The following is a 24,241-nucleotide window of genomic DNA, read 5'->3' as shown; positions in this document are numbered from 1 at the left end:
CTAATGATATATTCCTGCAATCAATTCCCCAAGGGCCTTAAGCTTCCTAGTCACATTTCTTGAGGTGAATTTCCTACTCAATCCCTATATAAAAATGGCTTTTCCACATCATAGTTTAGCTTTCTATTCCTTTTTCAGGATCTTCCTTTTCTTTCATCAGAAGAGACCGGAGGGGTCCCTGCCCTTTCTCCTTCCCCCTTTGCGGAGAGGCTGAGCGAATAGTTTGAGAAGGGCAGCTGCATGTATTGAATTAGAGAAATAAAAAAAGAAATGAATTAAAATCATTTTCCTGATTGTGGCCTTCCTGCCTGTGTCCCATCTGCCTCCCCTTCAGGCGGGAATTCCCAACAACCGCAAGACACCAGCTGTCTTTTCCACAGAGGCTCCTGGTCCTCCTCTTCTGACCGCCCGGCTGTTTCTGACAGGATTTGGAACCTTTTAAGGCCTCCCACAATCTCTGCTGAGCCTTCAGGGCGGCTGTTCTTGAGGGAAGCGAGTTCAAATCCTCCAGAGAGATTTTTTTCTTCATCTCCACAGAGGGTTCCTGGACAGGAAAGAGAGGAAGATGGAGAAAGTGGCGCCTCTGAAAACCACAAAGCTTTTCTTGGGCTGGCAGGCATTGAGGGGCCTTTCCTCCTACTCCCAAGCCCATCATCCGTGCCCTCTCCTTTCCCCTCAGACGCGCTCCTCTTTCCCGCCCTTTCTGCAATCCTGGCACTTTGCCCCTTATCAACCAGGGGGCGCCCTCTGCCAAAAGAAGGGGACTCCCGGTGCTTCCCCATTGGTCCACAGGAGGGCGAACGTCAGAGCCGTCTTTGTAGGGGGTGGCCGGGAAGGAAGTGACATCACGAAAGCATGCCGCTCTAGGACGGTGCACTCTCTCTTCTTAACCCCGCAGAAGGCGGAGAGTCGGGGTGGGGTGGGGAATCCAGACGTTTCCCTGGTGAGTTGGGGGCTCTTCCCGGGCAAAGGAAGGCAGAGGAGGGAAGCCCTCCTCCGACTTCAACCCCAGCTCCCATGCTCCCCAGCCACCCTTTCCATGCAATGAGCCCGAGTGGGGGGAGGGTCAGCCTTGCGGAAGCCCAGAAGGTTGTTCATTGGCTCAATTCCACTTTCTAATTCTTGGCATTTGTTTTTCTTTCCATCTCAGATACACAAAGTCGAAAGCATTTGAAATCTTTGCAAGGCAAAATTTTCTCTTGGGGGAAAAAAAGAGCGGAATAACTTGCAGGGATCAGTCCTGCAGCCCCAGAAATGGTCCGGTGAAGGAAAAGGCATCAGGAGACCCACCAAGATGGAGGCACAACCTTTTGGAAAGGAGGGAAGCGGAAAAGGCCCTTCAGCTGCTCAGCCTGGGAATTGGGGGAAGCTCTGGACAAGGACTGGGCAGAAGTTCCTGGAGGAGGAAACCATCTTCTCTTCAGAAGTTCAGCCCTGGAACTTCATCCAATACCAGGAGGCTGAAGGTCCCCGAGGACTTTGCAGCCGACTCCATGACTTTAGTAGGCGATGGCTGAGACCAGAAAAGCACACCAAAGCCCAGATGCTGGACCTGGTGGTTCTGGAGCAGTTCCTGGCTCTTCTGCCCCCAGAGATGAAGGGCTGGTTGCGGGAGTGTGGAGCAGAGACCAGCTCCCAGGCGGTGGCCCTGGTGGAAGGCCTCCTGTGCCAGGTGGAGGAGCAGAAGGAGCAGGTCGAATTGCAGGTAAGAATTCAAAAGGGGAATAGAGAATCTGTTTGAATACTTCACCCCTCCTTCCCAAACTTCTCTGACATTCATAATATGTGCTGATGTCCCACCTATTCTTGTAGGACATTGTTCCATTGTTTTCTCATTCAACCACATGGATGGATATTTTATGTATGTATGTATGTATGTATGTATGTATTTATGTATGTATGTATGTATGTAGACTTCTATACTGCTTCATAGTGCTTTATAGCCCTCTAAGCGGTTTACAAAGTTAGCATATTGCATATTGTTATCATATAGCCCCCAACAATCTCATTTTACCCACCTCGGAAGGATGGAAGGCTGAGTGAACCCTGAGCCGGTGAGATTTGATCTGCTGAACTGCAGTCAGCTTTTTTTTTTCTTTTTGCTTTAATTTGCAATTGCAAGCAACAGATGTTAATAACAGTACTTTAGTCCACTGTACTACAGGCTCTTTAAAGCTGAAGTAGTGCAGTACTGCACTCTAACCACTGCGCTACCTCAGCTCCTATCCGATATTGGGGGCTTTGAGGTTGTATTCAGAATATACAAATCCACTTTACGTCATGTGATGTACATTAATTCTGCTACTTCCTTCCTTCTATTGGAAGTGTTGCACTGTGGAGATCAGAGATCCTGAGGGAAAGAAGAACCCACCAAATCCCCCTCCGCAGCTATTTTTCAGGAGGATCCCTTGGGAGGATCAAAGTCAGGACACCTCAGGAGGTAATTGAAGATCCCCTGATTACCCATCTGTCTTACCTTCGCTCTGTCTTCTGTACGATTCCTCCTCCTATTTATACTTCTCCACACTAATTGCATCTGCAGATAATTGCCCAGCGACTGTCAGCCTCCGCTTTCTTGCTCATTGCTTACTTGCTCGGCTGCCATGAAACGGGGCGGGAGGGGGGAGCTATTGGAATTCTTGGGAGGGGGGAAGCGAGCTTCAGGAGAAAAGAAAGTAAAACTTTGCAGCGGTTTTCTTTGAAGCTGGCTGATGTCTCCAGGTCAACGGTCCCCCCCATATGACCCCTGGAGAACCTGTGGATTGGATGATTTACGATGGACAGTTGGGGGGAGATGTTTTCTATATGTGATTTTCATGCCTTTGCTTCAGACCTTGCTTTTCTTTGACTGCATTCAGTTCTTATCCAGTAAAAGTTACCTTTCTCTATGAAAATGGAGTCAGGGGTTTTCTTTCCTGGATAATGAAAGGAGGCCATCCTGACAACGACCCTCTTTAGGTGAGTCTCCTCCACCTGGGGAAGGAGGAGATTGAGGTCTACCTGACAGGCATGCTGTGGTTTTTCTGGAAGACAAAATCGCTTGACTTTGTTCCCAGTTGGATGCCAGCGTGGTTGCTAGTCTGGTGGAAGCCTCTGAGGCAGGTTCTTGCTCTGATATCTGGGAACGGTTTGACCCTGTTGCTCCTGGGGAAGTGGACAGGATCCTAGGGAGGATGGGTGGGTGCAAGCACCTGTGTTTTAGACCCATGCCCTGCCTGGCTTGGGAAAGCTTCTTGGGAGAGGACAGGTGGGTGGACGCTGGTGGTTATTAATGCTTCCGTACAGGAGGGGGCAGTGCCCCAGCACTTGAAGGACGCTGTGGTCCACCCTCTTCTTAAGAAGCCATCCCTGGATTCTACCCTGTTGAAGAATTTCCAACCTGACTCCAGTCTTCCCTTCTTGGGGAAGGTGGTTGAGAAGGTGGTTGTGCAGCAGCTCCAGAGGTTGTTTTTATATACCTATATCTATACCTATACATATACCTATCTATCTATATCTATCTATCTATCTATGGTTTCGTGCTTGTGCGAGCAAAGCGTAATCGGAGCTGCCGTCTCTCTATAAATACTGGCGGGAAGGTGTGGAGTGTGTGTGGAGACGGGGACAGAACAGGAGTGCTTGACAATACATATATTGTCAAGCATGTAATAGTTAACAGATATAAGTATAAACATAATTATGAATACATGAAATAGATACATATAAAAGGGAACATTAGGACAGGGACAGTAGGCACGCTGCTGCGTATATGCTCTCGCCTTAGAGACCTCTTAGGAATGGGGTGAGGTCGACAGTAGATGGTCTGAGGTTAAAGTTTTGGGGTTTAGGGGAAGAAACCATAGAGTATGGTAGTGCATTCTAGGCATTAGTGACTCTGTTACTGAAATCATATTTTCTGCAATCAAGGTTAGCCCAGTTTACGGTAACTTTGTATCTATTGTATCTATTCAAAGAGCAGGTGGCGGTCGTGTGCAGGAAGGCCTTTGTGCAACTACTACGGGTTGTGTGCCAGTTACGTCCCTTTCTGGATTGACAATCCCTACTCACAGTCAGTTATGCCCTAGTCACTTCCTGTCTTGACTATTGCAACACGCTCCAGTTGATGCAAAATGCAGCGGCCCGCATAGTTTTGTGCAGACCCCGTTGTGCACAAGTATCTCCTGCAGAAACTGCATTGGCTGCCAATTTGCTTCCTGGTACAATTGAAGGTGCTGGTTATCAGCTTTAAAGCCCTTCATGGCTTGGGACCAGGTTATCTGAGGGACCGTCTCTTACTGGTTACATCTGCCCGAGCCACCAGAGTGCGGAGGCAGGGAATGTTGCGGGTCTCATCCCCTAGGACAGGGGTCAGCAACCTGCGGCTCTGGAGACATATGTGGCTCTTTCGCCCCTCTTCTGCGGCTCCCTGCCACTCAAAATATGCATTGCAACTGCCAATTTGCGACACCTGCCAGTACACAATTTATTGAGCTTTTCAACCTTTAGCAGGCCAACCATGGATAAATCCAAGAAAAGAAAAGTTTCAGAAGAAAACAATATTCAATTCAACTACATATGCTAGTTTGGTGGCCGCTAAAGAAATAGTCAGGCACGGGAAGGGTTTTTGTGGCTCCCGGTGTTTTCTGTGGGAAACGGGTCCAAATGGCTCTTTGAATATTTAAGCTTGCAGACCCCTGCACCAGGAAGACACACCCGGTGAGACCCAGAAGAAGGGCCTCACGGAAGGCCTTGAAGATGAGGTTCTGCCAAGGGACCTGGGGAACCTAGAGCGGGATGAGGCCCATTAAACGGCTCCTGTGAGTGGCTTTTGCCGGGGAAAGGGGTGTAGGGTATTTTATTATTTTAATCTATAATATAATTCTCCTTTTATTAGTTTTATTATTTTAATATGGGTTTAATATTTTGCAACCTGCCTTGAGTCTCCATGTGCGAATAGGCGGCATATAAATTGCCTTAAATAAATAAATAAATAAAATATTTTGTTATTTATTTTGAAATTATTTATTCCTTACAGAGAAAGAAAGAATGAAATTTTCTGGTTTTCATGACGGTGATAAAACAGCAGTTGAACCTCTAAATCAGGTAAGAAAAGGAAAAGTTATTAGACTTGTATTCTCGCCTTCAGGAAGTGAAGTAGGTGTGCAGAATGCTCTCTCCTTCTATTCCTCCCCTTGTTTGGACTGGATTATTTTTGTGTCCTTCCACAACATGGAGAGCAGAATAGCAGGTTGAAGTTGCTGTCAGCCAGCATAGCTTCCTCTGGTTGTCTTGTTCTGCTAGGTGCTCCTCCAACTTTGCCTTTACAAGAAGCACTTCTTTTAACGTCCTTGAAGAATTAGGAATAAACGTATCACAGTGGCAGGAACTGCTGGACCACCTTTCTTTTTGTAATTTATCAACGTCCTAAGGTACGGATTAAGAGAGTTGGAAAGGACCTTGTAGGTCATCTAGTCCAACCTCCTACACCATTTCTGACAGTTGGCAGTGTAGTCTCTTCTTGAGAGCTCCCAGTGATGAAGCTCCTATGAAACTTCTGTTCCATTGGTTGATTGCTTTCACTGTAAGAAAACGTTTCCTTATTTTCTGGTTAAATTTGTCCTTATTGAGTTTCGATCCATTACTCCTTGTCTGGCCTTCAGGTGCTTTGGAAAATAGCTTGACCCCCTCCTCTCTGCCCCTCAAATATTGGAGCACTGCTACCCTGTCTCCCATGGTCCTTTTCTTCACTAGCCAACCATGCCCAGTTCCTGCACTTGTTCATTGTTTGTTTTAGCCTCCAGTCCCCTCATCATCAGTTGCTCTTCCTTGCACTCTTTCTAGAGTCACAAGACCTTTGTTACATCATGGCAACTAATACTGGATGCAAAGTTCCTAGGTGTGGTCTTACCAAGGCATTCTAAAGTGGCACTAATACTTCATGTGATCATGATTCTATCTCTTTCTTAATGCAGCCTATGATTCTGTTGGGTGTTTTTTGGCAACTGTAGCACACTGCTGGCTCACGTTTAAGTGATTGTCCACCAGGACTCCAAGATCCCTGTTCCACTTACTAATTTTGAGCCAGGCATCACCTATCCTATGGCAGTGCATTTGGTTTTTCTTTCCTAAATGTAGCACATTACGTTTCTCACCATTGAAGTTCATTTTGTTAGAAGTGCCAATCTGTCAATCCTTCTATATCTCGAGCCTATTTTGTGCAGTGTTGGTATTCCTGTCAATTTGGTCTTGTCTGCAAATTTGATGAGTTCCCCTTTAAGCCCCTTGTCTAAATCATTGATGATGAGGAACAGATCTTGCGAATCCTCCTGTTCTGTTCTTTTTTCCGTGTTCAGGAGAGTCTTGTGTCCTTCGAGGAGGTGGCTGTGTATTTCTCTGAGGAGGAATGGTCTCAGCTGGATCCTGACCAGAAAGCGCTGTATTTGGAAGTCATGCTTGAAAACTATGGGAACGTGATCTCTCTTGGTAAGAGTTTTCTTTTCCCAAATCAGAGAGTTCAAGAAGACAGATTATAGTTAATTTTTATTAAAAAATCACTAATCAGATATCGTCTCCTGGGAGAGAAAAGGAAAGTATCTGGCCTTTTTGTATCCCAAGGAAGGAAAGAGTCAGTGTCTCTTTGCTGAGGTCCTTTTGGGGCATTCCTTATCTGTATTTTTCCATTTCTATTTGAATTTATCTGTGGAGGCTGAGAAGAACGGGGTGTGCTTTTATGTGTCCACTGAAGATCATATGACAAGAATGTGTTGTCATTTGTTCTCTGAAACCTCCCCAAATCGTGTGAGAACAGAACTTTCACGGTCAGGCCATGGAAGAGCATTCTCCCAATCCAATTCAGGAACAAAGGCCTCATGCAGTGTGACTGAGAGCATCCTACGATACAGGTATTCCCCGAGTTACAACAGTTCACTAAGCAACCATAGCACTTCTCGTCTTGTGTGATCTCACACTAAAGTAGTTTTAGGGCTATGTTCTCTGCGAACTAAAGCCTGTACCAGATCTGTCCAAAAAGCCCTTGACAGCCAATGACATTTTGGGGCAGCAAAATAGCCATTCTTGAAGCCTCCCAACCTTTCCCGTCTCAGTGCAAAGAGCGTTTACAAGCCAATGGGAGGCTTCAGGGAAGGGACTTCACTCCAAAGTCTCATCGTTGGGATCAAGGAACGGGCCGAGTAGGAGTCCTGCCTGCCAGACAGAGGCCGTGCAGTAGCTGCTCCAAGGTACACCGGGGAAGAAAGCTTTTTTCAAAATGGTTTCAGTTCTCACAGATCTCTGATGAAATTAATCCACCTCAATAAATCTTAAGTTTTCTCCTTATTCCTCCTTGGGTGTTTCCCCTGATTATTCCTTGACTCAAAACAGACTTTGATTGAGATTTGCACATATATAGATAATTGTAAAGAAAGAGATGTTTTCTAGAAATTTTCAAAGCTTTCAGGACTCATGAATATAGAAATCATCCCGTCTATATCACACCACTGTAAGCATGCAAACATACAACCTAATGGAATTTTGGAAAAATTCAGAAGGAAATTCATTTGACTTTGTAATGTTTGATCCTTTTCTCTAACCTCGTTATTATTTTCATTTCTCTTTTGCTTTGAAGGTAATAATGGTCAAGAGAATCAAGATTTCTGTGAACTGTTCCAAGTGATCAATGCTAAAGATGGAACGGACAAGTTTGGAATTCGAATGGAACTAGAAACCCATGATAGAAACCAGTCAAATGATTGGAATCAGGAAAGCTCATCTTCCACCGAGGCTCCGATACAAGACTTTCTTGCCCAACAGGAGAAAATAAGGAAAAAATATATTGGGGAAAGTGTGAAGCTAATCAAAGCTAAATTACAAGTAAATGAACACTATTCAAGCCAAAACAAAGGAGAAGATGCTTTAAGGAGACACAACAGACAAAGTTACAACGGGAAATTCATTCCTTCTCTTGGAAATAAGTTCCTTACATCTCAAAAAGTGATAGACACAAAACAGAAGCCTTACAAATGTTTGGAACGTGGAACATGTTTTGGAACAAGCAGGCAACTTACTTCCCATGAAGGGATTCACACTGGGGAGAAGGTATACACATGCAGAGAGTCTGGTAACAGGTTCAGAAGACGTAGTAATCTTATTTCCCCAAAAAGGATCCAGGCAGGGGAAAAGCCATTTCAATGCATGGACTGCAAAAAAACCTTTGCTCGAAGAAATAGTCTTATTTACCATAAGAGGATCCACACAGGGGAGAAGCCGTATGAATGCTTGGAGTGTGGAAAAATCTTTGTTCAAAGAGGTAATCTTATTCGCCATGAGAGGATCCACACAGGGGAGAAGCCGTATGAATGCTTGGAGTGTGGAAAAATCTTTGCTCAAAGAAGTAATCTTATTAGCCATAAAAGGATCCACACAGGAGAGAAGCCGTATAAATGCTCAGAGTGTGGAAAGACGTTTGGTGAAAGAAGTAATCTTATTCGCCATAAGAAGATCCACACAGGGGAGAAGCCGTTTAAATGCATGGAATGTGATAAGAGCTTTGCTTATAGTGATAGCCTTACTATCCACAAAATGATACACACAGGGGAGAAGCCGTATGAATGCTTGGAGTGTGGAAAAATCTTTGCTCAAAGAAGTAATCTTATTCGCCATAAGTGGATCCACACAGGGGAGAAGCCGTTTAAATGCATGGAATGTGATAAGAGCTTTGCTTATAGTGATAGCCTTACTATCCACAAAATGATACACACAGGGGAGAAGCCGTATGAATGCTTGGAGTGTGGAAAAATCTTTGCTCAAAGAAGTAATCTTATTCGCCATAAGTGGATCCACACAGGGGAGAAGCCGTATAAATGCATGGAATGTGGAAAGACCTTTGCTTATAGAAATAGACTTACTATCCACAAAATGATACACACAGGGGAGAAGCCATATAAATGCATGGAATGTGGAAAGCGCTTTGCTTATAGTAATAGACTTACTATCCACAAAATGATCCACACGGGGGAGAAGCCGTATAAATGCATGGAGTGTGGAAAGACCTTTGCTTCTAGAAGTGGACTTACTATCCACAAAACAATCCACACAGGGGAGAAGCTGTATAAATGCATGGAGTGTGGAAAGACCTTTGCTTCTAGAAGTGGACTTACTATCCACAAAACAATCCACACAGGGGAGAAGCTGTATAAATGCTTGGTGTGTGGAAAAATCTTTTCTCGAAGAAATCATCTTATTCGCCATGAGAGGATCCACACAGGAGAGAAGCCATTTAAATGCATGGAGTGTGGAAAGACCTTTGCTCAGAGCTGTGACCTAAGAAAACATGAAAGGATCCACACAGGGGAGAAGCCGTATAAATGCATGGAATGTGGAAAGAGCTTTGCTTATAGTAATAGACTTACTATCCACAATGATACACACAGGGGAAAAACCGTATAAATGCATGGAGTGTGGAAAGGCCTTTGCTCAGAAAGGTAGTCTTAATTCTCATAAAAGGATCCACGCTCAGAAGAAACTATAGCATTAGTAATTCCACTTAGACTTATATACCGCTCCACAATGCTTTACAGCACTCTTTGAGCAGTTTACAAAGTCAGCATATGGTGTCCAGCAATCTGGGTCCTCATTTTACCCACCTCAGAAGGATGAAAGCTGAATCAACCATGACCCTGTCAGAATCAAATTTCTGGCTGTGGGCAATTACCTATAGTACTGCATTCTAACCACTGATCTACCACGTCTCTATAGGTTTTAATCTGTATGCATATTGTGCCTTTCGGATCCAAACGAGACAAGGTAGAATCCAAGAAAATGAAATTTAATGTGGAGAAAAGCAAACTTTTACACCTGGGCAGGAAAAACAGATTTCCTGAAACCTGGCTCGAAAATAGTAACTGTGAAGGATCCTTGGAGTCAGAATGGATGATCAATTAAGCATGAATCACCTGTGTGCGGCAGCAGCCAAAAAAAGCGAATACAATCCTTGGTTGTATAAACAGAGGCGTAGAATAAAAATCACATGAAGTATTAGTACCGCTCTATAAAGCCTTAGTAAGACCACACCCGGAATACCGCATCCTCTTTGGGTCATCATGTTACAAAAAAGTTGTTGAAAGTTTGGAAAAAGTGAGAAGAGCAGCTAAGCTGATTAAAATCTGGAAGACTAAAACAAGAACAGTTATAAGAACTGGGCATGGCTAGTCTAGTGAAGAGAAGGACCAGGGGGGACAGGATAGCAGTGTTCCAATATTTGAGGGGCTGCCACAGAGAGGATGGGATCCAAGGAACCTGAAGGCCAGACAAGGAATAATGGATGGAAACTTATCAAGGAGCGATTCTACCCAGAAATAAGGAGAAATTTTCTGACAGAACAATCAACCAATGGAAGAGCTTGCCTTCGGAATTTGTGGGCACTTCATCGCTGGTGGCTTTCAAGAAGAGATTGGACTGCCATTTGTCAGAAACAGTGTAGGGTCTTCTGCTTGGGTGGGGTGGTGGTGGACTAGATCAGTGGTTCCCAAAGTGGGCGGTACCACCCCCGGGGGTGGGTGGGATGACCTTATGGGCAAAAATATTTGGGTTGTTGGGAGAGTTTAAGGTGTGAAAATGAGTAACATAAGGGGAAAGCTCTATTTAACTAGGAAATTGTGATAATTGAGATTGAGATTAATTGTATATTGTGTTGAAAGCAGAAATTGTTAAATTGTGGTTTGGAGGAATATATGGGGCAAATTATTTGGTTTATTATTATTGGTAAATATAATTAATTGATTGGTAAGAAATTGGATTACATGGAAATAATTGGAATATTCATGTTCATATTGATTAATATACAAAAAAGATAGTTATATAACTAATTGATTTATATTAAAATGTTGAATTTCTATTAAACAACTGTAATATTACATAATTAACCAATGTGAGGATGAATATAAAAATAGATGACAATGGGAAGGGGTATAATATAGAATAGAAGGGAAAAGTTGAATTTGATTAAGATTAGAGATGAGGATGAAGGGTAATATTGGTTTTTTAAAAAAATGGATGAGGAATAAATATGGCAAAAAGGAAATATAGAAATTGTAAATTTAATTAAAATGACTAAACACACTTTAAATTTGTGAACCGGCCAAATACTCTGTTCAAAGAAAATACATTGTATGTTTGTATGTGTGTTTCTAATTATTGCTATTTATTCATATTTGTTCTCTTTTATTCTTTAAAGTTTAACAATCCATTCTTTATCTTAATATCTTCATATTTGTTTGGGGTTGCCTTTCTTCCATTTCATCTTTTTTATTGTACAGCAATCTTTCTCCTCAAACCTACCACCTCTCTCTTTTCTTTCCTTCTTACTTTCTCTTCTCCACCCTCTTCTTCTCCTCCCTACTTCCCCTTCCTTTCTCCTTCTCCTCCTCTCTTCCTCCCTCTCTTACCCTCACTCTTACTCTAATTTCCCTTCCCTTCCTTCCTCCCTTCTCTTCCTTCCCTCTCTCTCCTTCCTTCTTCCATCTCTCTACTCCTTCCTTCCTTCCCAATGCTTCAACAACATGCTGGAAATGTGGAAAGGAGGTTGGCACCTCCTTTCATATGTGGTGGTCCTGCCCTGAGACAAAAAAGTTTTGGATAAAAATACAAAATTGGCTACGAGAAATAATGGAAGAAGATATAAAACTTTCCCCTGAAATCTTTCTATTAGGAATGATCAGAGATGGACTCCCCAAAGATAAGATAACATCTTACAATACATGTCATTACAGCAGCCAGGTTAATCTTTGCAAAATACTGGAAAGACAAACAAACCCCTCCAGAGGTGGCAATAATAAACAAAATTCTAGAATGTGCAGAAATGGTAAAATTAACAAGTTTTCTTAACGATGATACGAATTCAAAATTCAAGGCAGTATGGGAAAAGTGGTATAAATGGTGGAATAATAGAATGAGATTGTAAGAATATGTATACGTTCAATAATCGTAGATTAGAATGTAATAGATATGTATATAATGTATATAACATAAATATGTAACTATACGACACCTCAGATGTTAACAGAGATTGGATGTTTTCTTTAAAAAAATTTTTTTAAAAAAAAATAAAGTATATTTAAAAAAAAAATGATTCTTGGACAATTGGTCAAAAAGACCCACTATGTTTACGCAGCGGACTAAAGTGCTGTTAAAAAGTTAGCACTTAGCTACCAGCTGCCTGCAATTACTGTGAGTTCAATTCTCACCAGGCTCAAGGTTGACACAGCCTTCCATCCTTCCGAGGCAGGTAAAACGAGGACCCGGATTGTGGGGGCAATAAACTGACTTTATATAAAAAGAACACAGCTTAGGGGGAGTCAAAAGCCCTACTAAGCAGGTATATACAAAAGTAGGAAAGCTATTGCTTAACGCATTGCAAGCCGCCCTGAGTCTCTCGAGAAAGGCGGCATGTAAATCGAACCAATAAATAAATAAATAAAGACAGACGTGTGGGAAGTAAAACGGAATGGAGCTATTTCAAAGCATTAAGGAAATATTTGATTGTATTGACCAAAAACTGGAAATTATATTACAAGGGATAATAGGCAAAGACCAGAACAACGAGGAAAGAATGAACTCATCAGAAGGAACGGAGGGGAAAGCAGAACTGAGAAACCAGCAAGAAGACAACAAGGAGAAGATATTCCTAAAAATAATAGCAATTAAGGAACTAAAAAAGGAGGAAAATGCTGTGAAAGACTTAAAAAGGGAACAGGAGAAACAGTAAGAGAACTGGGGAAAAGAGATGGGGCCTAGAACAGATAGTTTTGGAATTAGTAGGAAAGGGTAGAGAAGGAAGAAAAAGTTAGATTGCGTAGTCAGAAGATAGATCTAGAAGTAGATGGAGTAAGAGACTTAAGGGATGAATATGGGAGGCAAGCCAAAAAGAAAGTAAGATTAAAGGTTTGGATGCGGGCAAGAGATGATGGATAAGGGAGAAAAAAAAGAGTAAAGGACCAAGTTGGAGGAACAACCCCCATCCCTGGCCCGCCAGAGATCATTTACTAGTTACTTGCTAAAAGATGCATAAAATTCTCAATGGAGCCTTCAGCTTTTCGTGTTTTGCTTTTTCCTTTCCTTTTTCTCTTTTCATTTATAGTCTAATGATATATTCCTGCAATCAATTCCCCAAGGGCCTTAAGCTTCCTAGTCACATTTCTTGAGGTGAATTTCCTACTCAATCCCTATATAAAAATGGCTTTTCCACATCATAGTTTAGCTTTCTATTCCTTTTTCAGGATCTTCCTTTTCTTTCATCAGAAGAGACCGGAGGGGTCCCTGCCCTTTCTCCTTCCCCCTTTGCGGAGAGGCTGAGCGAATAGTTTGAGAAGGGCAGCTGCATGTATTGAATTAGAGAAATAAAAAAAGAAATGAATTAAAATCATTTTCCTGATTGTGGCCTTCCTGCCTGTGTCCCATCTGCCTCCCCTTCAGGCGGGAATTCCCAACAACCGCAAGACACCAGCTGTCTTTCCCACAGAGGCTCCTGGTCCTCCTCTTCTGACCGCCCGGCTGTTTCTGACAGGATTTGGAACCTTTTAAGGCCTCCCACAATCTCTGCTGAGCCTTCAGGGCGGCTGTTCTTGAGGGAAGCGAGTTCAAATCCTCCAGAGAGATTTTTTTCTTCATCTCCACAGAGGGTTCCTGGACAGGAAAGAGAGGAAGATGGAGAAAGTGGCGCCTCTGAAAACCACAAAGCTTTTCTTGGGCTGGCAGGCATTGAGGGGCCTTTCCTCCTACTCCCAAGCCCATCATCCGTGCCCTCTCCTTTCCCCTCAGACGCGCTCCTCTTTCCCGCCCTTTCTGCAATCCTGGCACTTTGCCCCTTATCCACCAGGGGGCGCTCTGCCAAAAGAAGGGGACTCCCGGTCTTCCCCATTGGTCCACAGGAGGGCGAACGTCACAGCCGTCTTTGTAGGGGGTGGCCGGGAAGGAAGTGACATCACGAAAGCATGCCGCTCTAGGACGGTGCACTCTCTCTCCTTAACCCCCGCAGAAGGCGGAGAGTGGGGGGAGGGAATCCAGACGTTCCCCTGGTGAGTTGGGGGCTCTTCCCGGGCAAAGGGAGGCAGAGGAGGGAAAGACCTTCACCTGGCCCTCCTCCGGCTTCAACCCCAGCTCCCATGCTCCCCAGCCACCCTTTCCATTGAAAGAGCCCGAGTGGGGGGAGGGGAGGGTCAGCCTTGCGGAAGCCCAGAAGGTTGTTCATTGGCTCAATTCCACTTTCTAATTCTTGCTATTTGTTTTTCTTTCCATCTCAGATACATAAAGTCGAAAGCATTTGAAATCTTTGCAAGGCAAAATTTTCTCTTGGGGGAAAAAAAAGAGCGGAATAACTTGGAGGGATCAGTCCTGCAGCCCCAGAAATGGTCCGGTGAAGGAAAAGGCATCAGGAGACCCACCAAGATGGAGGCACAACCTTTTGGAAAGGAGGGAAGCGGAAAAGGCCCTTCAGCTGCTCAGCCTGGGAATCGGGGGAAGCTCTGGACAAGGACTGGGCAGGAGGAGGAAACCATCCTCCCTTCAGAAGTTCAGCCCTCAAAGTTCATCCAATGGCAGGAGGCTGAGGGTCCCCGAGGACTTTGCAGCCGCCTCCATGACTTTAGTAGGCGATGGCTGAGACCAGAAAAGCTCACCAAAGCCCAGATGCTGGACCTGGTGGTTCTGGAGCAGTTCCTGGCTCTTCTGCCCCCAGAGATGGAGGGCTGGGTGCGGGAGTGTGGAGCAGAGACCAGCTCCCAGGCGGTGGCCCTGGTGGAAGGCTTCCTCCTGAGCCAAGTGGAAGAGCAGAAGGAGCAGGTCGAGTTGCAGGTAAGAGTTCAAAAGAGAATAGAGAATCTGTTTGAATACTTCCCCCTCCTTCCCAAACTTCTCTGACATTCATAATATGTGGTGATGTCCCACCTATTCTTGTAGGACATTGTTTTCTCATTCAACCACATGGATGGATATTGTATGTATGTATGTATGTATATATGTATGTATGTATTTATGTATGTATGTATGTAGACTTCTATACTGCTTCATAGTGCTTTACAGCCCTCTCTAAGCGGTTTACAAAGTTAGCATATTGCATATTGTTATCATATAGCCCCCAACAATCTGGGTCCTCATTTTACCCACCTCGGAAGGATGGAAGGCTGAGTGAACCCTGAGCCGGTGAGATTTGATCTGCTGAACTGCAGTCAGCTTTTTTTTTTGCTTTAATTTATATGCTGCCCTTCTCCAGAGACTCAGGGCGGCTTCCAATGCGTTAAGCAATAGCCTTCATACTTTTGTATATTTATACAAAGTCAGCTTATTGCCCCCATAATCTGGGTCCTCATTTCACCTACCTTTGAAAGGATGGAAGGCTGAGTCAACTTTGAGCCTGATGAGATTTGAACTTGCAGTAATTGCAAGCAACAGATGTTAATAACAGTGCTTTAGTCCACTGTACTACAGGCTCTTTAAAGCTGAAGTAGCTGCAGTACTGCACTCTAACCACTGCGCTACCTCAGCTCCTGTCCGATATTGGGGGCTTTGAGGTTGTATTCAGAATATACAAATCCACTTTACGTCATGTGATGTACATTAATTCTGCTACTTCCTTCCTTCTATTGGAAGTGCTGCACTGTGGAGATCAGAGATCCTGAGGGAAAGAAGAACCCACCAAATCCCCCTCCGCAGCTATTTTTCAGGAGGATCCCTTGGGAGGATCAAAGTCAGGACACCTCGGGAGGTAATTGAAGATCCCCTGATTACCCATCTGTCTTACCTTCGCTCTGTCTTCTATACGATTCCTCCTCCTATTTATACTTCTCCACACTAATTGCATCTGCAGATAATTGCCCAGCGACTGTCAGCCTCCGCTTTCTTGCTCATTGCTTACTTGCTCGGCTGCCATGAAACGGGGCGGGAGGGGGGAGCTATTGGAATTCTTGGGAGGGGGGAAGCGAGCTTCAGGAGAAAAGAAAGTAAAACTTTGCAGCGGTTTTCTTTGAAGCTGGCTGATGTCTCCAGGTCAACGGTCGTGGCATAGCAGGAGGATGACACTGCCAGACGTTTGCTCCCATATGACCCCTGGAGAACCTGTGGATTGGATGATTTACGATGGACAGTTGGGGGGAGATGTTTTCTATATGTGATTTTCGTGCCTTTGCTTCAGACCTTGCTTTTCTTTGACTGCATTCAGTTCTTATCCAGTAAAAGTTACCTTTCTCTATGAAAATGGAGTCAGGGGTTTTCTTTCCTGGATAATGAAAGGAGGCCATCCTGACAGCGACCCTCTTTAGGTGAGCCTCCTCCGCCTGGGGAAGGAGGAGATTGAGGTCTACCTGACAGGCATGCTTTGGTTTTTCTGGAAGACAAAATCGCTTGACTTTGTTCCCAGTTGGATGCCGGCGTGGTTGCTACTCTGGTGGAAGCCTCTGAGGCAGGTTCTTGCTCTGATATCTGGGAACGGTTTGACCCTGTTGCTCCTGGGGAAGTGGACAGGACCCTAGGGAGTATGGGTGGGTGCAAGCACCTGTGTTTTAGACCCATGCCCTGCCTGGCTTGGGAAAGCTTCCTGGGAGATGACAGGTGGGTGGACGCTGGTGGTCATTAATGCTTCCCTACAGGAGGGGGCAGTGCCCCAGCACTTGAAGGACGCTGTGGTCCACCCTCTTCTTAAGAAGCCATCCCTGGATTCCACCCTGTTGAAGAATTTCCAACCTGACTCCAGTCTTCCCTTCTTGGGGAAGGTGGTTGAGAAGGTGATTGTGCAGCAGCTCCAGAGGTTGTTTTTATATACCTATATCTATATCTATACCGATACCTATACCTATCTATCTCTATCTATCTATCTATCTATGGTTTCGTGCTTGTGCGAGCAAAGCGTAATCGGAACTGCCGTCTCTCTATAAATACTGGCGGGAAGGTGTGGACGGTGTGTGGAGACGGGGACAGAACAGGAGTGCTTGACAATACATATATTGTCAAGCATGTAATAGTTAACAGATATAGGTATAAACATAATTATGAATACATGAAATAGATACATATAAAAGGGAACATTAGGACAGGGGCAGTAGGCACGCTGCTGCATATATGCACTCGCCTTAGAGACCTCTTAGGAATGGGGTGAGGTCGACAGTAGATGGTCTGAGGTTAAAGTTTTGGGGTTTAGGGGAAGAAACCATAGAGTATGGTAGTGCATTCTAGGCATTAGTGACTCTGTTACTGAAATCATATTTTCTGCAATCAAGGTTAGCCCAGTTTACGGTAACTTTGTATCTATTGTACCTATTCAAAGAGCAGGTGGCGGTCGTGTTGAGGAGAGCCTTTGTGCAACTACTACGGGTTGTGTGCCAGTTACGTCCCTTTCTGGATTGACAATCCCTACTCACAGTCAGTTATGCCCTAGTCACTTCCCGTCTTGACTATTGCAACACGCTCCAGTTGATGCAAAATGCAGCGGCCCGCATAGTTTTGTGCAGACCCCGTTGTGCACAAGTATCTCCTGCAGGAACTGCATTGGCTGCCAATTTGCTTCCTGGTACAATTGAAGGTGCTGGTTATCAGCTTTAAAGCCCTTCATGGCTTGGGACCAGGTTATCTGAGGGACCGTCTCTTACTGGTTACATCTGCCCGAGCCACCAGAGTGCGGAGGCAGGGAATGTTGCGGGTCTCATCCCCTAGGACAGGGGTCAGCAACCTGCGGCTCTGGAGACATATGTGGCTCTTTCGCCCCTCTGCTGCGGCTCCCTGCCACTCAAAATATGCGTTGCAACTGCCAATTTGCGACACCTGCCAGCACACGATTTATTGAGCTTTTCAACCTTTAGTAGGCCAACCATGGATAAATCCAAGAAAAGAAAAGTTTCAGAAGAAAACAGAACGTTCAATTCAACTAATAAGAGCCTTGGTAGTACAAGGGTTTGAGGCACCCTGTTATTAAGCTGCTTAAGACCAGCTGCCTGCAATTACTGCAGGGTTCGAATCTCCCCAAGGCTCAAGGTTGACTCAGCCTTCCATCCTTTCTAAGGTAGGTGAAATGAGGACCCAGTTTGTGGGGGCAATAAGCTGACTTTGTATAAATATACAAAAGGATGAAGGCTATTGCTGAGCACATTGTAAGCCGCCCTGAGTCTTCGGAGAAGGGCGGCATATAAATCAAATTAAAATAAAAAAAATAAAATAAAACTACATATGCTAGTTTGGTGGCCGCTAAAGAAATAGTCAGGCACGGGAAGGGTTTTTGTGGCTCCCGGTGTTTTCTGTGGGAAACGGGTCCAAATGGCTCTTTGAATATTTAAGGTTGCAGACCCCTGCCCCAGGAAGACACACCCGGTGAAACCCAGAAGAAGGGCCTCATGGAAGGCCTTGAAGATGTGGTTCTGCCAGGGGGCCTGGGAAACATAGAGCGGGATGAGGCCCATTAAACGACTCCTGTGAGGTGCTTTTGCTGGGGAAAGGGGTGTGGGGAATTTTATTATTTTAATGTATAATATAATTCTCCTTTTATTAGCTTGATTATTTTAATATGGGTTTAATATTTTGCAACCTGCCTTGAGTCTCCATGTGCGAATAGGCGGCATATAAATTGCCTTAAATAAATAAATAAATAAAATATTTTGTTATTTATTTTGAAATTATTTATTCCTTACAGAGAAAGAAAGAATGAAATTTTCTGGTTTTCATGACGGTGATAAAACAGCGATTGATCCTCTAAATCAGGTAAGAAAAGGAAAAGTTATAAAGATTTGTATTCTCGCCTTCAGGAAGTGAAGTGGGTGTGCAGAATGCTCTCTCCTTCTATTCCTCCCCTTGTTTGGACTGGGTTATTTTTGTCTCCTTCCACAACACGGAGAGCAGAATAGCAGGTTGAAGTTGCTGTCAGCCAGCATAGCTTCCTCTGGTTGTCTTGTTCTGCTAGGTGCTCCTCCAACTTTGCCTTTACAAGAAGCACTTCTTTTAACGTCCTTGAAGAATTAGGAATAAACGTATCACAGTGGCAGGAACTGCTGGACCACCTTTCTTTTTGTAATTTATCAACCTCCTAAGGTACAGATTAAGAGAGTTGGAAAGGACCTTGTAGGTCATCTAGTCGAACCTCCTACACCATTTCTGACAGTTGGCTGTGTAGTCTCTTCTTGAGAGCTCCCAGTGATGAAGCTCCTATGAAACTTCTGTTCCATTGGTTGATTGCTTTCACTGTAAGAAAACGTTTCCTTATTTTCTGGTTAAATTTGTCCTTATTGAGTTTCGATCCATTACTCCTTGTCTGGCCTTCAGGTGCTTTGGAAAATAGCTTGACCCCCTCCTCTCTGCCCCTCAAATATTGGAGCACTGCTACCCTGTCTCCCCTGGTCCTTCTCTTCACTAGCCAACTATGCCCAGTTCCTGCACTTGTTCATTGTATGTTTTAGCCTCCAGTCCCCTCATCATCAGTTGCTCTTCCTTGCACTCTTTCTAGAGTCACAAGATCTTTGTTACATCATGGCAACTAATACTGGATGCAAAGTTCCTAGGTGTGGTCTTACCAAGGCATTCTAAAGTGGCACTAATACTTCATGTGATCTTGATTCTATCCCTCTCTTAATGCAACCTATGATTCTGTTGGGTGTTTTTTGGCAACTGTAGCACACTGCTGGCTCACGTTTAAGTGATTGTCCACCAGGACTCCAAGATCCCTGTTCCACTTACTAATTTTGAGCCAGGCATCACCTATCCTATGGCAGTGCATTTGGTTTTTCTTTCCTAAATGTAGCACATTACATTTCTCACCATTGAAGTTCATTTTGTTAGAAGTGCCAATCTGTCAATCCTATATCTCGAGCCTAGTTTGTGCAGTGTTGGTATTCCTGTCAATTTGGTCTTGTCTGCAAATTTGATGAGTTACCCTTTAAGCCCCTTGTCTAAATCATTGATGATGAGGAACAGATCTTGCAAATCCTCCTGTTCTGTTCTTTTCTCCGTGTTCAGGAGAGTCTTGTGTCCTTCGAGGAGGTGGCTGTGTATTTCTCTGAGGAGGAATGGTCTCAGCTGGATCCTGACCAGAAAGCGCTGCATTTGGAAGTCATGCTTGAAAACTATAGGAACGTGATCTCTCTTGGTAAGAGTTTTCTTTTCCCAAATCAGAGAGTTCAAGAAGACAGATTATAGTTAATTTTTATTAAAAAATCACTAATCAGATATCGTCTCCTGGGAGAGAAAAGGAAAGTATCTGGCCTTTTTGTATCCCAAGGAAGGAAAGAGTCAGTGTCTCTTTGCTGAGGTCCTTTTGGGGCATTCCTTATCTGTATTTTTCCATTTCTATTTGAATTTATCTGTGGAGGCTGAGAAGAACGGGGTGTGCTTTTATGTGTCCACTGAAGATCATATGACAAGAATGTGTTGTCATTTGTTCTCTGAAACCTCCCCAAATCGTGTGAGAACAGAACTTTCACGCTCAGGCCATGGAAGAGCATTCTCCCAATCCAATTCAGGAACAAAGGCCTCATGCAGTGTGACTGAGAGCATCCTACGATACAGGTATTCCCCGAGTTACAACAGTTCACTAAGCAACCATAGCACTTCTCGTCTTGTGTGATCTCACACTAAAGTAGTTTTAGGGCTATGTTCTCTGCGAACTAAAGCCTGTACCAGATCTGTCCAAAAAGCCCTTGACAGCCAATGACACTTTGGGGCAGCAAAATAGCCATTCTTGAAGCCTCCCAACCTTTCCCGTCTCAGTGCAAAGAGCATTTACAAGCCAATGGGAGGCTTCAGGGAAGGGACTTCACTCCAAAGTCTCATCGTTGGGATCAAGGAACGGGCCGAGTGGGAGTCCTGCCTGCCAGACAGAGGCCGTGCAGTAGCTGCTCCAAGGTACACCGGGGAAGAAAGAGCTTTTTTCAAAATGGTTTCAGTTCTCACAGATCTCTGATGAAATTAATCCACCTCAATAAAACTTAAGTTTTCTCCTTATTCCTCCTTGGGTGTTTCCCCTGATTATTCCTTGACTCAAAACAGACTTTGATTGAGATTTGCACATATATAGATAATTGTAAAGAAAGAGATGTTTTCTAGAAATTTTCAAAGCTTTCAGGACTCATGAATATAGAAATCATCCCGTCTATATCACACCACTGTAAGCATGCAAACATACAACCTAATGGAATTTTGGAAAAATTCAGAAGGAAATTCATTTGACTTTGTACGGTTTGATCCTTTTCTCTAACCTCGTTATTATTTTCATTTCTCTTTTGCTTTGAAGGTAATAATGGTCAAGAGAATCAAGATTTCTGTGAACTGTTCCAAGTGATCAATGCTAAAGATGGAACGGACAAGTTTGGAATTCGAATGGAACTAGAAACCCATGATAGAAACCAGTCAAATGATTGGAATCAGGAAAGCTCATCTTCCCCCGAGGCCTCGATGCAAGACTTTCTTGCCCAACAGGAGAAAATAAGGAAAAAATATATTGGGGAAAGTGTGAAGCTAATCAAAGCTAAATTACAAGTAAATGAACACTATTCAAGCCAAAACAAAGGAGAAGATGCTTTAAGGAGACACAACAGACAAAGTTACAACGGAAAATTCATTCCTTCTCTTGGAAATAAGTTCCTTACATCTCAAAAAGTGATGGACACAAAACAGAAGCCTTACAAATGTTTGGAACGTGGAACATGTTTTGGAACAAGCAGGCAACTTACTTCCCATGAAGGGATTCACACTGGGGAGAAGGTATACACATGCAGAGAGTCTGGTAACAGGTTCAGAAGACGTAGTAATCTTATTTCCCCAAAAAGGATCCAGGCAGGGGAAAAACCATTTAAATGCATGGAGTGCAAAAAAACCTTTGCTCGAAGAAATAGTCTTATTTCCCATAAGAGGATCCACACAGGGGAGAAGCCGTATGAATGCTTGGAGTGTGGAAAAATCTTTGCTCAAAGAAGTAATCTTATTCGCCATGAGAGGATCCACACAGGGGAGAAGCCGTATAAATGCATGGAATGTGGAAAGATGTTTTCTGAAAGAGCTCATCTTATTTGCCATGAGAGGATCCACACAGGGGAGAAGCCATTTAAATGCTTGGAGTGTGGAAAAATCTTTGCTCAAAGAGGTAGTCTTATTCGCCATGAGAGGATCCACACAGGGGAGAAGCCGTATAAATGCATGGAATGTGGAAAGATGTTTTCTGAAAGAGCTCATCTTATTTGCCATGAGAGGATCCACACAGGGGAGAAGCTGTATAAATGCATGGAGTGTGGAAAGATCTTTGCTCAGAGCTGTGACCTAAGAGCACATGAAAGGTTCCACACAGGGGAGAAGCCGTATAAATGCTTGGAGTGTGGAAAAATCTTTGCTCAAAGAGGTAATCTTATTCGCCATAAGAGGATCCACACAGGAGAGAAGCCGTATAAATGCTCAGAGTGTGGAAAGACGTTTGGTGAAAGAGGTAATCTTATTCGCCATAAGAAGATCCACACAGGGGAGAAGCCGTATAAATGCATGGAATGTGATAAGAGCTTTGCTTATAGTGATGGACTTACTATCCACAAAATCATCCACACAGGGGAGAAGCCGTATAAATGCATGGAATGTGGAAAAATCTTTGCTCAAAGAGGTAGTCTTATTCGCCATAAGAGGATCCACACAGGGGAGAAGCCGTATAAATGCATGGAATGTGGAAAGATCTTTGCTTATAGAAATAGACTTACTATCCACAAAATGATACACACAGGGGAGAAGCCATATAAATGCATGGAATGTGGAAAGAGCTTTGCTTATAGTGATGGACTTACTATCCACAAAATGATCCACACGGGGGAGAAGCCGTATAAATGCATGGAATGTGGAAAAATCTTTGCTCAAAGACGTAGTCTTATTTGCCATGAGAAGATCCACACAGGGGAGAAGCCGTATAAATGCATGGAGTGTGGAAAGACTTTTGCTCAGTGCAGTTATCTAAGAATACACAAAAGGATCCACACAGGGGAGAAGCCCTATAAATGCATGGAGTGTGGAAAGGCCTTTGCTCAAAGAGGTCATCTTATTCGCCATAAGACGATCCACACAGGGGAGAAGTCGTATAAATGCATGGAATGTGGAATGGGCTTTGCTCAGAAAGGTAGTCTTACTTCTCATAAAAGGATCCACACTCAGGGGAAACTGCATAGCAATAGTAATTCCACTTAGACTTATATATCACTCCACAATGCTTTACAGCACTCTTTGAGCAGTTTACAAAGTTAGCATATGATCTCCAGCAATCTGGGTCCTCATTTTACCCACCTCAGAAGGATGAAAGCTGAATCAACCATGACCCTGTCAGAATCAAACTTCTGGGTGTGGGCAATAAGCTTACAGTACTGCATTCTGACCACTGATCCACCACGTCTCTATAGATTTTGATCTGTATGCATATTGTGCCTTTCTGATCCAAATGAGACAAGGTAGAATCCAAGAAAATGAAATTTAATGTGGAGAAAAGTAAGTTTTTACACGTGGGCAGGAAAAACAGATTTCCTGAAACCTGGCTCGAAAATAGTAACTGTGAAGGGTCCTTGGAGTCAGAATGGATGATCAATTAAGCATGAATCACCTGTGTGCGGCAGCAGCCAAAAAAGCGAATACAATCCTTGGTTGTATAAACAGAAGCATAGAATCAAAATTACATTAAGTATTAGTACCGCTCTATAAAGCCTTAGTAAGACCACACCCGGAATACCGCATCCTCTTTGGGTCATCATGTTACAAAAAAGTTGTTGAAACTTTGGAAAAAATGAGAACAACAACAGCTAAAGGCTGGAAGACTAAAACGAGAATGGTTATAAGAACTGGACATGGCTAATCTAGTGAAGAGAAGGACCAGGGGGGACAGGATAGCAGTGTTCCAATATTTAAGGGGCCGCCACAGAGAGGAGAGGGTCCAAGGCACCTGAAGGCCAGACAAGGAATACTGGATGGAAACTTATCAAGGAGCGATTCTACCCAGAAATAAGGAGAAATTTTCTGACAGAACAATCAACCAATGGAAGAGCTTGCCTTCGGAAGTTGTGGGCGCTTCATCACTGGTGGCTTTCAAGAAGAGATTGGACTGCCATTTGTCAGAGCCCCCTGCTTGGGCGGGGGATTGGACTAGAAGAGCTCCAAGTTCCCTTCCAGCTCTATTCTGATTTTGATTTTGAATCCTGTCCATTCTGGTCCTTTTTTGCTAAGTAGGAGGTTTTAAAAGAAAGATGAGTATCAATGGAGATTAAAGTTATAGTTTGCCCTCAAA

General features: G+C 43.8%; 1 protein-coding gene across 1 annotated transcript; it reads left to right on the top strand.

Moving 5' to 3' along the window:
* Positions 1-926: 926 nt before the first annotated feature.
* LOC139311657 (zinc finger protein 721-like) lies at positions 927-24,241 on the top strand. The gene is made up of 7 exons (XM_070936142.1): positions 927-943; positions 1,151-1,705; positions 2,326-2,440; positions 5,015-5,082; positions 6,333-6,462; positions 7,604-9,417; positions 21,775-24,241. The coding sequence occupies exons 2-7, from the start codon at positions 1,295-1,297 to the stop codon at positions 23,155-23,157; spliced, it is 3,921 nt and encodes a 1,306-aa protein (XP_070792243.1). The 5' UTR covers positions 927-943; positions 1,151-1,294; the 3' UTR covers positions 23,158-24,241.

Source organism: Pituophis catenifer, unplaced genomic scaffold, assembly GCF_029215685.1.
Source record: "Pituophis catenifer annectens isolate HBS135680 unplaced genomic scaffold, rPitCat1.0.hap2 SCAF_2, whole genome shotgun sequence".
In the NCBI taxonomy this organism is placed as follows: Eukaryota; Metazoa; Chordata; class Lepidosauria; order Squamata; family Colubridae; genus Pituophis; species Pituophis catenifer.
The sequence above is the reverse complement of the archived record's forward strand: the minus strand, read 5'-3'. Positions and strand labels throughout refer to the sequence as shown.

Bases quoted from the DNA above. Each gene is read 5' to 3' on its own strand.
- LOC139311657 (XM_070936142.1), top strand. From the start codon at position 1,295: ATGGAGGCACAACCTTTTGGAAAGGAGGGAAGCGGAAAAGGCCCTTCA. The intron at 1,706-2,325 runs GTAAGAATTCAA...TTCTATTGGAAG, and splicing joins AGGAGCAGGTCGAATTGCAG to TGTTGCACTGTGGAGATCAG. The intron at 2,441-5,014 runs GTAATTGAAGAT...TATTCCTTACAG, and splicing joins AAGTCAGGACACCTCAGGAG to AGAAAGAAAGAATGAAATTT.